At 35.2% G+C, this 15,730-nt stretch overlaps 2 protein-coding genes across 4 annotated transcripts in view; both read right to left on the bottom strand.

Annotated features, from left to right (window-relative positions):
• The window catches only part of LOC102804811 (pikachurin-like), a 61,068-nt gene extending 47,460 nt beyond the window's left edge, over nucleotides 1-13,608 (bottom strand). For 2 of the 3 annotated variants that reach the window (XM_085503061.1, XM_085503062.1), the window contains exon 1: nucleotides 2,146-2,658. In XM_085503061.1, coding sequence (XP_085359187.1) covers nucleotides 2,146-2,248 — 103 coding nt within the window. In that variant the 5' untranslated portion in view covers nucleotides 2,249-2,658. Of the gene's footprint in view, nucleotides 1-2,145; nucleotides 2,659-13,584 lie in introns of those variants that run through there. The other variant, XM_085503064.1, reaches the window with a different exon arrangement.
• LOC100371456 (transportin-1-like) overlaps nucleotides 12,863-15,730 on the bottom strand; it is a 57,368-nt gene continuing 54,500 nt past the window's right edge. Inside the window, exons 22-23 of the mRNA XM_085503060.1 lie at nucleotides 14,920-15,060; nucleotides 12,863-13,660 (exon numbers count right to left, since the gene is read on the bottom strand). Coding sequence (XP_085359186.1) covers nucleotides 14,953-15,060 — 108 coding nt within the window. The 3' untranslated portion in view covers nucleotides 12,863-13,660; nucleotides 14,920-14,952. The remainder of the gene's footprint in view (nucleotides 13,661-14,919; nucleotides 15,061-15,730) is intronic.

The following is a 15,730-nucleotide window of genomic DNA, read 5'->3' as shown; positions in this document are numbered from 1 at the left end:
TGCACCTGGCTTCTAAATTGGTATGTGTGCACCTGGCTTCTAAATTGGTATGTGTGCACCTGGCTTCTAAATTTGTGTGTGTACACCTGGCTTCTAAATTTGTATGCGTACACCTGGCTTCTAAATTTGTATGCGTGCACCTGGCTTCTAAATTTGTATATGTGCACCTGGCTTCTAAATTTGTATGTGTGCACCTGGCTTCTAAATTTGTATGTGTTTACCTGGCTTCTAAATTTGTATGTGTGCACCTGGCTTCTAAATTAGTATGTGTGCACCTAGCTTCTAAATTTGTATATGTGCACCTGGCTTCTAAATTTGTATGCATGCACCTGGCTTCTAAATTTGTATGTGTGCACCTAGCTCCTGAATTTGTATGTGTTTACCTGGCTTCTAAATTTGTCTGTGAGTGACTTGATTTGCTGCTCAAAGGGTTAAGAACTTATGCATTTCTTAAAAATGAGTTTGAAGATGAAAATAATTAAAATAATATTTCACACCACAGACATTAAATTAGTAAAATTTTGAATTTTGAGTCAATAAATTGTATAGTTTTAGTGACAATCATAGAAAGTTGGCAATGAGCTTCACAAATTATTGTTAAAATAATACAATAAGTTCAGGAACAAATATTATTTGCGGGTACGTTTTGACAAAGCTCACATCTTGCTAAATTCATTAATCACAAATTACAGTAATCAATCAATGAGAGACGCCCTTGGCAATCTGTACGACTATGTTCAAAATGAGCATTTTGTTGTTAAAGTTGCAGCTCTTTGCCTGTGGCAGTTATTTATGTCTGCCCAGTGTTAATTAAATCAAACACTATTCTATTGTATCACCATTATGAATCAATGTCTGCTTTGAATTATACACATACAAATGCTGTTATGCCTTCTCTCAAGAGCTAGTCATATAGATTAGATTCTTGTGACTCATTACATGTTGTATAAAAGAAGAGCATTTAGAATGAAATTTCTTGAATACCCAATTTTTAAATTCTGAAGAAAAAAACAATTTTCAGATCAAAAGAGCCATCAAAAATAGGATTTAAATCCATGCAAAATATCACAAAATCATCAATTCGATGGAAACATTTGGGTACCAAACTTCTCATGTTGTCACAGCTCGAACTCACGAAGGCAATTGCCTTGCTGCCCAAGGAGTTTGCATTTGTACCATTAGTAAGAAGAAGACTTTCCTTATTATTTCTATACACTGAGGCTATTATATAAAATTTTGCCTTGAAAATAAATACCCTCTCAACTCAAAGTTCAAGGCCTACGTTTCATATCATTTATTTGATGGATCTTTTCACACACAAAATACATTTACCGGTACATTTACTGTATTTTCCATGTCCATGTCCATCCTAAAAAAGCATTTTAAACACATCAATAATTCGACAGAATATTACTCACATTTATTTTAATTTTTTTTTCTGATGGCAAAATGATGATAGATAATAATAACAGTCAAGGGGTGGATAAATTCTGTTCTATTTTATTTTATAACACATAATTCTTTGACAGAACAATACGCTGTCACATGTTATAGTCGCTAAAAATATCAGTAGAAGTTATGAACAAATCCTATCAAATATTACTAACATATGTAAGTAAGTGAAATATAAGAACAGCATTGCATCAAAACAAATATGCATACTAAGCTACCGAAATGACAATTTGTATTTTATTATTTTTTATTTCAAAACATGTTCATTTTTTTTCAATGTATAAGTGATAAACATAGAATCCCACAATATTTTCTCCCAGTTGGCGAAATTTGAAAGAGCAACTAATATTCTTCAACCTGGTATTTTTTTTAGATTTTATTGTTCATTCTTTTTTTTCGGGTTTAAAAAATGTGAGCTGGCTGGAGCCTTCATCCCTTGTCTATTTCTTACACTGGTAGATACCAGCCGATACCCACAGTATATAAAGAAAAAAATAATCATACCTATATGAAATTCACTGTAAACAGTATTGAATATAATGCTAGCACAGAAAATAAAAAGTTAAAAATAAACATACCCGCACACGTACACGGCAGAGCAGCTTTGACATACCGAACTTTGCGTGAAAACACCTGTAGGCAAACAGCTTATGTTCAGAAAACAATTCCTAAAACAAGCGTAATTTTACCCACCTCTGTTTAATGTTAAACCATGCTGTAAAAATTGTCCCACAGCAGGGGTGAGTACTGCTGAAAATATGGTCACATATGCCAAATACCAGTAAACGATATCCATACTGTAACAATGTCGTCTGCACGATATATTTTCCACCGCCTTGTTTCAGAGGTCACAACACAGAATTATAACAAAGTGTATGGTTGTATTCATCCTTCAAAGCATTCTCCCTCAAAAACGGTACCACGAGGTTAAATACACCTAACTTTACCGATACATACGAGGCAAGCTCGCTCAACTACGATGACCAACTTGGCTCATGATGATAGATGGGAATAGCGAAAGCACACTGGGGCTGACTTTGCGGTTAGTAAATCCTGCTGGTCGTATTGATTCCGTCTCCTGTATAATTCATGTACGACAGTTCTAAACTCTCTTGGCGAATATTAGATGAAGATCACAGTCATAAAAAACTTTCCGACACTAACAGTAGGAAGACGATCAACGTCTCCAACTGTAATGCATATACGCAGAAGTACCAGCATATGGGTCGTTCCATTTCATAGTAGGGGTGAGAACATGATCATCTTCATCAGTCGGGTGCACCCGAACTCGTGACGAGAGCTCCCTATGATTTTTTCTTCATGGGTTTATTTATCTTATATTTTTTATTGAAAGCCCTGTATCTCCCCGAAGTTGCGAGGTGTAGTCAAGCTTAGATCCTCTGGGCTGCGTCCGAGTGTTCCGCGCGTTTATATCAGTGTTTAGCGACCGGTACAATGAATTACTAGTACAACGAGAATTATTTTGTTGTACCTGCAATTAACAATGCAGATGCAATTCGGATATATTGGCCCGGGTAACGATAGTTCAAAATAAATTCTCGACACATTAAATATATTGAAATAAATAGAAAATACATATTTCTTAATTTTGGGGTTGAAATAAAATAAAAACAAGCACGCTCTTTACAAGTACATTTATCAGAAAACTACTTTTACTTTAATTTCTCTATTGAAAATAAATAGCTCTCCTCGAAACGTGAGTGAACTCTCAACTTTGTGACTTTGAGGGCGCCTTTTAGGTAATCTGTAAAATGTATTTTAAAATGTTTGAACTGACATTTGTCGAGAATTGGGGGGGGGAGTCCTGGTACGTCATGCAGACCGATAAGAATTTATTTGCTTATTTTATGCTAATTGTGATATTACTATTTTCACTCCCTTTCGAATGTTATCTGATTAAAATCTGATGTTTTGTACTGCATAAATTCAATGTTACAAATTTATTTTATTTTTACTTGAATATTTTTATAATTTTGCAATTGTTTTATTATTATTACGCATATCTGTTTTGTGATACTTTAACAAGAGCATTTATAATAAAAATAAACACATATTTAAAAATAAATAAACAATAAAAACACAATTAAGATATTATTTTAATCAGATTGTTTCGAATGAAGCTCAAACTTGTGACTTGTATGGACAGTCCGGGACAGCGTTTAGATTCCCAATCTATGTGACAACATGTGAAAATCATGTGGCAACTGACATTCGGCATTTCCCGGCCACGAACGTTAGTTTTATTATCACTCAGTACCCCATCAACACAATAGGTACTTATTTCCAAAGGCGGTGAGTTCAGAGAAAGTTTCAGCTTGAGTTGCCACGATGTGTTCAGTTACTCGTTACACGAATGCTGCGTATGTATATAACAGCAAACTATTATGACCCTGCAATTATATGTCAGTTTTTTAAAAATGTTTTTTACATTATTGGGAGTCATATAAATAATAATAATACATGTATATCACTTTTTCATCCTATGATATCATCGTGCACAATTCTGAGATATGAATTAATAATATGACCATGGAAAGCATGTAAAAACACCAACTGTTACCATTTGTCATGACAATTCAGGCTATTGCATCTCGTCAAATCATGCGATTTTCGGTTGATAGAATGAACTCATAAAAGTATGACGAAGTTGGCATACACGCTTTAATTCGACTCGAATCTCTTTAAACAAGGTGACAACTTATCTTGTTCTTCTACATATAATTGTATAATTAAGGAAATACATGTTTTGAGTTTACGCTGCATATAATTTCTTATAAATCAATGGATTTTTGCAAGTATCCCGTGTGAAAATGTAGGTGTTTAAGAGCGGAACCCCGCCATTAGTTTACCTGAGAATATTCGAATTGTGCCATGGGAACCGTCGTAAACTTAATAATAGTGGTTTTCTTGCTGCCTCAATCTAATTGGGGCTATAAACGGGTATCATATCAGGAAAGTGTTTTGAATACTTTAAACAGATTTTTTAATAGATGTAGCACTAGTAATTATATTATCTTGATTGTTGATTTGTGTTACCTTAAGTTTGTCTGTGAATGTGTAGATAAAAAAGAGATATCAGGCTACAGCAAATTAAAATAGTAAAAGTAAAAGTGTCTCTATGGAGAAAATATAAAGACGCAACACTAACTTCTAAAATAAATCAGGGTTTCTTACAAATTTGGTCTAATTCCATTTTTATCTCCACAGGAACGATGTACCACTGACCAAGAAGCTGATTATTCTCTAAAATGATATCACTATTAAAATCTAAAGCTGTAAAAAGAAAACCATCTCTATATTGTGAGGGCGCTCATTACCAACATGTTTTTTATTCAGAAACCACGTGATGCCGTGACACAGACATACTTATATTTCGTGTTGTTCACCGTTGCGATATACGGCTATATACACTAATTAAAGAAATAAATGAAAAGAAAATATTTTGAATTCATTTTCATTTGTCTTTCGTATTGGCCAGTTTTACTGTGCAATATATGTATCAACAATTCCTATCGTCATCTGTCCGCCATTTTGAATCTCCGGTATAGTACGCATAGGTAAGTGTAAACGACCTTTAATAACCAAAACTATTGGGCTAATCTGCACTGGCTGGGAAGGTTGTAAATGATTAGCTAGTTTGAATTTGCATAACAATACTGACAATGAACGTGCATTCAACGCCACAAGTTTTTTTTGTTTTTTTAGCCAATCAGAATTCATCTTCCGAGCCAGTGCAGATCAGCCGAAACTATTACTCTGAAAAAATATAATTTTTTGAAAACAAATTAGCTGCCAGCAAAAAAGTTTTAATACATTGTAGCTGCACTAAATATTACCTTTAAAGTACTTTCCTCGGGGGTCCGACTTAAAGAATGATCTGGTACGCATGTGTTTTTTTTAAAGAAAAGAACGTTATAGTAACGCGCGTTACGCGTTTAGGGTTACAATTTCAGTCAAAATAGACAAAAAGGGTGTCTTTTCCGGTACTGCCAACGTGATAAGGATGGTTATTTTTTGAAATGAGATTATCGTTTTTTTTTATTGCTTTAAGTAATTTAATGATCGCAAAAACTAGGAAAACGTCCGACCCCCTGGTAAACGACCCTCGATCACGGCATATGACCAACCCGTGCCTACACTGAAGGATTAGAAAGCTCAACTTTCACGAGATCAGGCGCGGGTTCAAGGTGCGTGATCTTTTAGCTTTCTAACAGTGAAAAGGGTACGAAATTTTGACCTTTTAAAATGTGTTTAGGGTCATTTTGAAAACACCTTTCACAGACATGGGTTCCAGGTATTTCCACAAGTCGGACCCTGGGGTACTTTCAGGCAAATGATGTAATCTACAAATACATCTTCAACAGACTTACCTTACGTAGATGGTGAGATGCCTTTGTAAGGATGTCACTTTGGTAACGGGACATCCTACACAGCCACGAGAGGGCACCACAGGAGTACTGACAGTTTGCCATTATTAAGGAGATTTATATAATACTGGCTAATGACTGGCGAATTTATTCAATACTGGTACATGCATGTCTGGAACCAGGAGATATATATAATACTGGTACATGCATGTCTGGAATCAGGAGATTTATATGATACTTTTGAATGCATGTCTGGAACCAGGAGATATAAATAATACTGGTACATGCATGTATGGAACCATGAGATTTATGTAATACTGGTACATGCATGTCTGGAACCAGGAGATTTATATGATACTGGTACACGCATTTCTGGAACCAGGAGATTTATATGATATTTGCGAATGCATGTCTGGAACCAGGAGATTTATATAATACTGGTACATGCATGTCTGGAACCAGGAGATTTATATAATACTGGTACATGCATGCCTGGAACCAGGAGATTTATATGATACATGTGAATGCATGTCTGGAACCAGGAGATTTATATAATACTGGTACATGCATGCCTGGAACCAGAAGATTTATATAATACTGGTACATGCATGTTTGGAACCAGGAGATTTATATAAAAGTGGTACATGTATGTCTGGAACCAGGAGATATATATAATACTGGTACATGCATGCCTTGAATAAGGAGATTTATATGATATATTGAAATGCATGTCTGGAACCAGGAGATATATATAATACTGGTATATGCATGTCTGGAATCAGGAGATTTATATGATACTTTTGAATTCATGTCTGGAACCAGGATATATATAATACTGGTACATGCATGTCTGGAATCAGGAGATTTATATGATACTTTTGAATGCATGTCTGGAACCAGGAGATATAAATAATACTGGTACATGTATGTCTGGAACCAGAAGATTTATATAATACCGGTACATGCATGTCTGAAACCAGGAGATTTATATGATACTGGTACATGCATTTCTGGAACCAGGAGATTCGTATGATACTTATGAATGCGCGTCTGGAACCAGGAGATTGTTATAATACTGGTACATGCATGTCTGCAACCAGGAGATTTATATGATACTTTTGAATGCGTGTCTGGAACCAGGAGATATAAATAATACTGGTACATGTATGTCTGGAACCAGAAGATTTATACAATACTTTTGAATGCATGTCTGAATCAGGAGATTTATATAATACCGTACATGCATGTCTGGAACCAGGAGATTTATATAATACTGGTACATGCATGTCTGGAACCAGGAGATTTATACGATATTTCTGAATGCATGTCTGGAACCAGGAGATTTATATGATATTTGTGAATGCATGTCTGGAACCAGGAGATTTATATCATACTGGTACATACATGTCCGGGACTAGGAGATAATATAATACTGGTACATGTATGCCTGGAACCAGGAGATTTATATAATACTGGTACATGCATGTCTGGAACCAGGAGATTTATACGATATTTCTGAATGCATGTCTGGAACCAGGAGATTTATATGATATTTGTGAATGCATGTCTGGAACCAGGAGATTTATATCATACTGGTACATACATGTCCGGGACTAGGAGATAATATAATACTGGTACATGTATGCCTGGAACCAGGAGATTTATATAATACTGGTACATGCATGTTTGGAACCAGGAGATTTATATAAAACTGGTACATGCATGCCTGGAACCAGAAGACTTGTATAATACTTGTGAAAGCATGTCTGGAACTAGGAGATTTATATAATACCGGTACATACATGCCTGGAACCAGGAGATTTATATAATACTGGTACATGCACGCCTGGAACCACGAGATTTATATAATACTGGTACATGCATATCTGGAACCAGGAGATCTATATAATACTGGTACACGCATGTCTGGAACCAGGAGATTTATATGATACTGGTACACCCATGTCTGGAACCAGGAGATTTATACAATACTGGTACACCTATGTCTGGAACCAGGAGATTTATACAATACTGGTACACCCATGTCTGGAACCAGGAGATTTATATGATACTGGTACATGCATGTCTGGAACCAGGAGATTCATATGATAGTTGTGAATGCATATCTGGAACCAGGAGATTTATATAATACTGGTACATGCATGCATGTTTGGAACCAGGAGAGCAATTTATTTTAGCTGGAATTAATTTTGGCTGTTTTGTGAGGCAATTATTTTCACTGAACTTCAAATAATTGAATGTAAAACAGGACAAAAAAAAAAAAGTATTTTTTATCCTTTATGCAAATATAAATTCCAAATGAAAATACAGTACTGACCTTTACTATATTCAAGTATCTCAAATATGTATATAATTTTGTATCCCTATTCTTTCAATTGATGGAATATCCAAAGCAGTCAATCTATCCCAGTAATTGAGATGTTTGAGGGAGCTTTTTTTTGCTCCTAAGTAGGACTAGCAAGTTTCAGGATTTGCACGTACCCGGTAACCTAAAGTTGTGAACAGTATAGATCTAGGTGTGGCTCAAACAAGGGTTTTCACAGGGTGTCTATCAGAAGATTTAAAAGCACCAAAGAATCAGATTACGTATACAACACCACAAGGACCACCCTCCCTTTGACCAAATACAGCAACAAGCCATGGTACAAACTAGCGTTGTCCAGACTATACTATGGAGTTGGGCAAAGTACTCCAACTGCCTCTACCCCAAAGTAAATGGGAACCTGGCGTGGAATGTTTCACTTCTTAGTACTTATACAATTGCCAATGAGATGCGTTTGACTCAATATTAAGCCCAATACCGACTGCAGCATGGAAAGTTTTGAAAATGAGCAAGTAGCGAATATATGCAATAATTGCCATAGCAACAGATTATATATAATAAGACCATTCTTCTAAAAATAAGTCTTTCTTATTGTGGTTAAACCCTCCAAGACCAGTTTATTTTTTGACAGAGGATGCTATGATCAGTCATCAATTGGTCTGTACGGTATTCTTTTCATTTAGGTAAGATGCACTGTCATACTGACCAAGGGTTAATTAGTATGACTGATTTCAGTCTCAATGGAGAAATTAATGTTAAATCGGATAGGCTATTTTCAATATACAGTGTGCATTGCATTGAGCAGAAGGGATATACATATAAATAAGACAACACAGAATGCAGACATAATTTGCTATCGTTTTATTTTAAGCTAGATGTTACAGATGACTTAACACTCCCATTCACCCCTGTGTTTCCAAGCATAGATGTGATCAGCAACCAGTGGCGGCCATTACAGAACACAAAGGTGAAAAGGCATTACAGATTTATATTAATCTAATTCAAACTTACAGCTTTCTTATAACATTGACAAAAAACATCTCAATTTGTAACCATCTACAACAAAGCCTAAAATGAGATTTGGTGGCCCCAGGTCTTTTCGTTTGGTTTTTCACTGTACATACAACACCACATTAAATTAACAAAAATAATATCACATTTGTACAAAAAAAATAGTAGGGAGACGAAGAAAAAAAACAAAGTGAACGTACAAAAGTATTTAACAGACCAGCTGAATTAAACATTCAGTTGCCTTGGCAACTAGAGACAAACAATGGGATGAGTTGCACATTGTCTAGCTGTGTTGTACAAGCTGGAACCGCTGTAACATGCACAGTCAGACATACACATGATGGGACCACTGTAACATGCACAGTCAGACATACACATGATGGGACCACTGTAACATGCACAGTCAGACATACACATGATGGGACCACTGTAACATGCACAGTCAGACATACACATGATGGGACCACTGTAACATGCACAGTCAGACATACACATGATGGGACCACTGTAACATGCACAGTCAGACATACACATGATGGGACCACTGTAACATGCACAGTCAGACATACACATGATGGGACCACTGTAACATGCACAGTCAGACATACACATGATGGGACCACTGTAACATGCACAGTCAGACATACACATGATGGGACCACTGTAACATGCACAGTCAGACATACACATGATGGGACCACTGTAACATGCAGTCACACACAGACAAGACATGCTTGCACAAGAGAATAAAAGCCAACGGGGGAGAAAATTGGGACAAATTTATGTTCACCTTCCCACAATGCATTTTAAACTTTGGTAAATTACAGTAAATGGATAATTTCTTCAGCTCCGTCACCAATTATTAAATGGCAGCAAGGGAATATTAGAATATGTTCCATCTTATAAGCAGTCAAATAAAACAATTGATGATAAGCCGCAAGTCTATTTTATAAAGACACTGAAAAGCAGCAAAATAAGTTTTACATTGCACTGACTCACTATTTAAATTAGTGTTAATTATTCATGTGATTTATGCAAGCATCTTAGTCTAGAACATATACATACTATATACAGTACAAAAATTTGTTAGTTTTTTTTTAATTTTCTTTTAATACTAAAACTATGTTAATTAAATGCGATATAAATTATTTATTAACAATATATAAATACAACTAGCTACATATACACATTGTGGTCTGACAAGAGGACTGTAAACATTCACATGCAATTACATGTAATCAGACTTTATCAAAATTTAACATACCGACATTTGTTATACTAAGAAAATATATATACTACACACTGAAAACTGTCTACTCATGCTTACGGTTATTGCCACTTTTATACTCTCATAAATTTATAGTAAATTACAAATATCAAAAGTGTCTTTACACAAACTTACGATAGAAAAATTACTTAATGGCAGTAGAGTACAGAAAAATATAATTAAGCAATATAGCTGCATGCAAAAGACGGAACAAACTGTGTGCAAAATTTGAATGAAACAAGGCCAAATCTCTGCCGGCAGAGACAGAATGTGCTACTGAAATGCATTATGGGAGGAGAATTATCAACCAATCAAGATTGATTTACAAAAGCTACAAAGTTGCAAAAATTTGCATATTCAATACTGCTGAATGCTGCTTGGCAGCATTTCCTGCCGATTGTTTTCAAATATATATATAAAGATATATATCAGTATATTCAGCTGATACAGCACTATCTCAGTATTATTCCCTCAAGAAAGATAATTGATTTCTAAATATTTAAAGGTCAATCAAACCTTCTTGTCAACAAAAAAACTTCCTGGAGAGTGTTTTTGAGAAGCCTTTTTCGCAATTGAGGAAAAAATAAGAGCTGAAGAACAACAGCTTTTAACCTTTTTCACCACCAGAAATTGTCGCCCAAATTTTTCTGCTTTTTTCTCTCATATTTTTTCAATATTTCAGGAAATGAACTTTAATTTTGGAGCCTACCTGACAAAATTTGTGTAACTTTTCACTCAAGAAGGGCAGACTATAAACAGGACTTTGTGAATTTGTGATGAAAAGAGGGAACTGGTGGTGAAAAGGTTAATACTAGGGTTGTTGTGGAGAGGATACACAGTCTGGCTTTTAATCTGGACAAGAGAAATAATGTGCTGGAACACACAATACAAAACCTTCTTTCAGTCAGTCAGTCAATCAAGTGATTTGATGACTGTTAATGATTGACATTTGCAGTGAAGACTGTCAGTAAGGATCCAGTACAAAAGTAGTTAATACAATACAATGTCAAATTTCTATAACATACAACAGTCCTGTATTGAATGTAATAATTTGCACACGTATCGCAAACTACACTGCAATATCACATAGTAACTGGACACAAATCAGTTTAATCTATTCTTTTGAATACAGGACTGTGATTAGAGTTCTATGTTTGACAACACGGTGGCTTACAGTCACTTCCAACATTTTAGTCATTTGCTTTAACAAATTTGAAACTTTATAAATGATCAGCTGATATCAAATTACATGAATCCACCATTTTTCAAGTCATCCTACTTGCACATAATATTGTGTTTGGGAAACATACAACTCTAACAAAGAAACAAACTCGCAATATACTCCGAAACATTCATATTTTTAAACCGTTGGTATCAACGAACAGAGAAACACAGGTCACGAGTGGATACGTAGATTGACCTTGTGGACGAGGACGCAAGATCCATGGGGCGAGCATGTATCATACCAAGAGACAAGACGCGAGGATGAGCCGAACCACGACAGCTATAACCCCCCAAAACCAATTAAGTTCTTAGAGCTTATATCCACACAACGTATGCCTAACATTGAACCCTTAATACATGCATCATAAATATATAATTATGCTTAATAGTAATTAACTGTGAAATAAACAAGACTTAAGTAACTTAACCAGAATGTACTACTGTTGAAAGAAATAAATGCTAAAGAGAACAAAAGAAATAAGCTTATCAATACATGTATAGATACAACTAAAGCTAACTAACCAATATTTCTTATCACTACACTACCTCATATATTTATGGTTCAAAAGCTTAAACTCCACCTAACTCCCAAAAAAGATGGTACCCCTCCTTTGTAGGCATCACGTCTGTCGTCCTCCCTCCCCCCACCCAGCCCGGCCCTCTCCCCCTTCCCTGTCCCCCAACCCTAATTGCATATGAGCGTTCCCATATTGTTGAATTTGTTGCACTGTGTGTAATGGTAAATACTAATATTGATACTGTAAAGTGTCTGACTTGCATGTATCGCTTGTGGTAGGTGGCCACTCTGTCACATGCTTCAACACAAGGAATGGCCCTACATATAATATACAGACCAGTCAGACACTCCTTAACTAACAAACAGAAATACACCTCAACTCCAGTGCCGCTGATTATGTTGCAGTTATTAGGAATAACAAAAAATAAATGCTCATTACGATGAAATCACTTTTTATGGTATACCATGATGTAAAGTAGAAATATTAAGAATGGAATGTTAGGAGATGAAACTAATTTGATTAGAGGAAACAAAATTATAATCCGGGAATAAAAAAGATTTGAGTCCCATGCAAGAGAAAAATATATATAAATTTTCAACTACATATGTGTGCGTTGTGAGTTCTCCATGCAGTGACACATGCACACATCGCTGTCTAGTTCTTTTTTTTTAATAAATGTATGTACAGAATAGAAAATACTAGAAGATTCTTTTGTCATGATTGTGTCGCACAAAGTAAAAAAATGCACCCATGCTCATTTGTAAGTTTTTTTTTAATGAAAAATTAATGTGAATGGGTATTGATAGAAAATGACCCGTTAAAGCATATAGTGTATAACTATCATCTCATTATAATCAGCATAGCTTTTTAAGTAGACTGGAAAATAACAAAAACATTAAGACTGGTCAAAGACCAAAAAATGGCACCATAAATGTCTTGCTTTGTAAATGAAAACAAAAAAACAAACAAAATGTGTTTTTTCTTTTTTTTATATAAAAAAAACAATGCTTTAAATTATTCATAATCAGTGTACTTTTTGTTATTTTAATTTTATCAACTGTAATTGTAAAGGTGGTAAAACAACCTTCACATATATCGCTACACTACCCTGCTTAAAAGTATTTCCCGTTTTTTTTTGTGGTTATCCCGTTTTGCTCATATGTCCCATTTTGTTAACCCTGCCTGCTCTTCTTTACCTTAATAGTGATACATAGTAAAGATTGACAAAAACCTATTTCTATACGACTTAGCACCTAAAATTACATCTTCTCTACAGAGTTTATCGGTTGTACCCACAAATCACGGCATTCGATGACGCTTTGTATCATTACCACCAGTCACTCACGTTGACAACATATAAGATTTGGTAAACACATTTACATGCATATAGTCCTTATTTAACTGCATGCAGAGAAATAAACCATTCTTGAGGATTCCTATCTTGTGATCAAATCAACTGAAAATAATCAACATTTTGAAGTTCAGCACAAGTCACAGTGCAACATGGGAAGTATATAGCGCCCTCAGACAGCTTGATGTAAAAATCATTTGTTTGAAAATGACCTTCAAAATGTGAATATTTGCTTTTCTTATCATTAATACAATGTTAAAGCACTGCAGTCAGAATATATAATGGGACACATATCAAACTGAACACAAGCAGTGCTGTAGCACTTTCATATAGAATGAGGGACAACATCAAAATGTCAATGTAGGATAAAAAACTTAATTTCTTTTTAGTTTTTTCCCAAACCCCCTCACCCCCACTGAAACTTAATTGATAAATATTGATCATGGCGTCAGACTACATTCACCATTATATAGAAATTGATAATCGCACAGTAGTATCGTAGAGCAGTTGGTTGTCGGGTGGGTGTAAAAAAGGGGGAATATACGCACACGCAAACTACTTTTCTGTCTTCTACGCATGCTCTAGGTCCATGCTCTGAAATTGTGTTCTCATTTGGTGCACATATTTACACTCTGACCGAACAATTCTCGTTTTTGATTTTCTGTTATTTTTGTCCATGATTGGATAGAAAAAACAAACTACAAGTACTCCAAGATTCTTTTGACTTCATTAAAAAATAAAATCGTTTTTGTAGAATGGAAACTTTTTGAGGTCAAACCTCCCCACCCCCAAAGTAAAGCAAATAAGTTTCTTTACCCGACATTGATCTTTTGACGTCGTCCCTAAATTTGATTAAAATCAGATGCATTGAACAGCTTGTGGCCAAAAATACTATTTTTTTAGCAAAATACTCACTAAAGTTAGAGAATTAAAAATAATCAAAGCAATCAGGCCAATCAAGAAGTTGTCAAAAAAAAAGTTTTAGTTTTTTGCCATAAAATAACTGAAGTTATCATGACAAACAAATCTAAGGGAAAACCACCAACCCAGAAAGTATCAAAGACACATGAAGGCCAAGTTGAAAACAGCAAACCTAATAATAACAATTTATTATCAATGACTCTGTTTGTATTGTGAGAAGTTTGCACTGTATTGGCCAAAGCATGTGCTAGATGCAGCTGGATATGGAACCAGGACAAATAAAATTGATATAAAATCAAACAATAGAACACACTTTATATATTATGTGATCAACATTTTTTAAAATGCATTTTGCAGTAATTTTTTGTATCCATGTGGCAGTGAATGATAGCCTGTAAAGGTGAAACTCACACATGAATAAGATTACTATTATTGATACATACCTAAGTAGCTATCAAGAGCTTTGAATGCTGTATTTACACACCATAATGCGCAGCCAATCTCTCTCTCAATGGCAGTGGAAATTGATCAGAGAACCTCTTCCAGTTTTCTTCACCAACTTGTGCTTTGAATCCATGCAGTATCTGGTAATATACAGGACTTAGTTAATGACCTTTCAAACTTATTTTCTTGAAGATGAACCAGCTGACTAATAAAAACTTGATACAGTCAAACCTGTCTATAAAGGACAGTCAGTGGTCTGAGCCAAACTGTCCTTTATAGACAGGTGGTCTTTATATGGAGGTGGCCTAATTTATTCATGTAATCATGAATATTAATTAGGGTGGGAATTTTAAGGGAGATCATCAGCAAAACAAACCTACAATGAATTGGTCTTTTTAATAAGTCACTCATTTTCATCTGGATAATTACACAGCTTTACTTTTTTACTACAAATTATATCATGTAAATTCACTGACACCAAGTGATTCTGCCCATGGATTCATTGGTGTATTTAATGCATAAGAACGATTGTCAACGATCGGCCGCATTGGTGTTTCAGCTCGGACTTTCACACTCTCGCCATGCAGTCTTATTCCCCAGCTTATCACAGGCGCCGTCAGGCGGTAATCAGTCCCATCGTTAGTATTGTCGATTGTACACTGTGACAAAATGCACAGGCAAAGTTGCCGTGTTTGAAAAAACAAACAAACAAGCATTAAAAATGAAGAAGCATTGGTAATAAACAAAATTTACCAAACTCGTAACGATTGCTCCAACTCTCGGCGTTGAATCAGAAAGTCAAACGAACCA

The sequence above is a fragment of the Saccoglossus kowalevskii genome, chromosome 9 (genome assembly GCF_978046115.1).
Source record: "Saccoglossus kowalevskii chromosome 9, keSacKowa6.1, whole genome shotgun sequence".
Taxonomy (NCBI): domain Eukaryota; kingdom Metazoa; phylum Hemichordata; class Enteropneusta; family Harrimaniidae; genus Saccoglossus; species Saccoglossus kowalevskii.
Note: the sequence above shows the minus strand (reverse complement) of the source record. Positions and strands in the feature narration are given on the sequence as shown.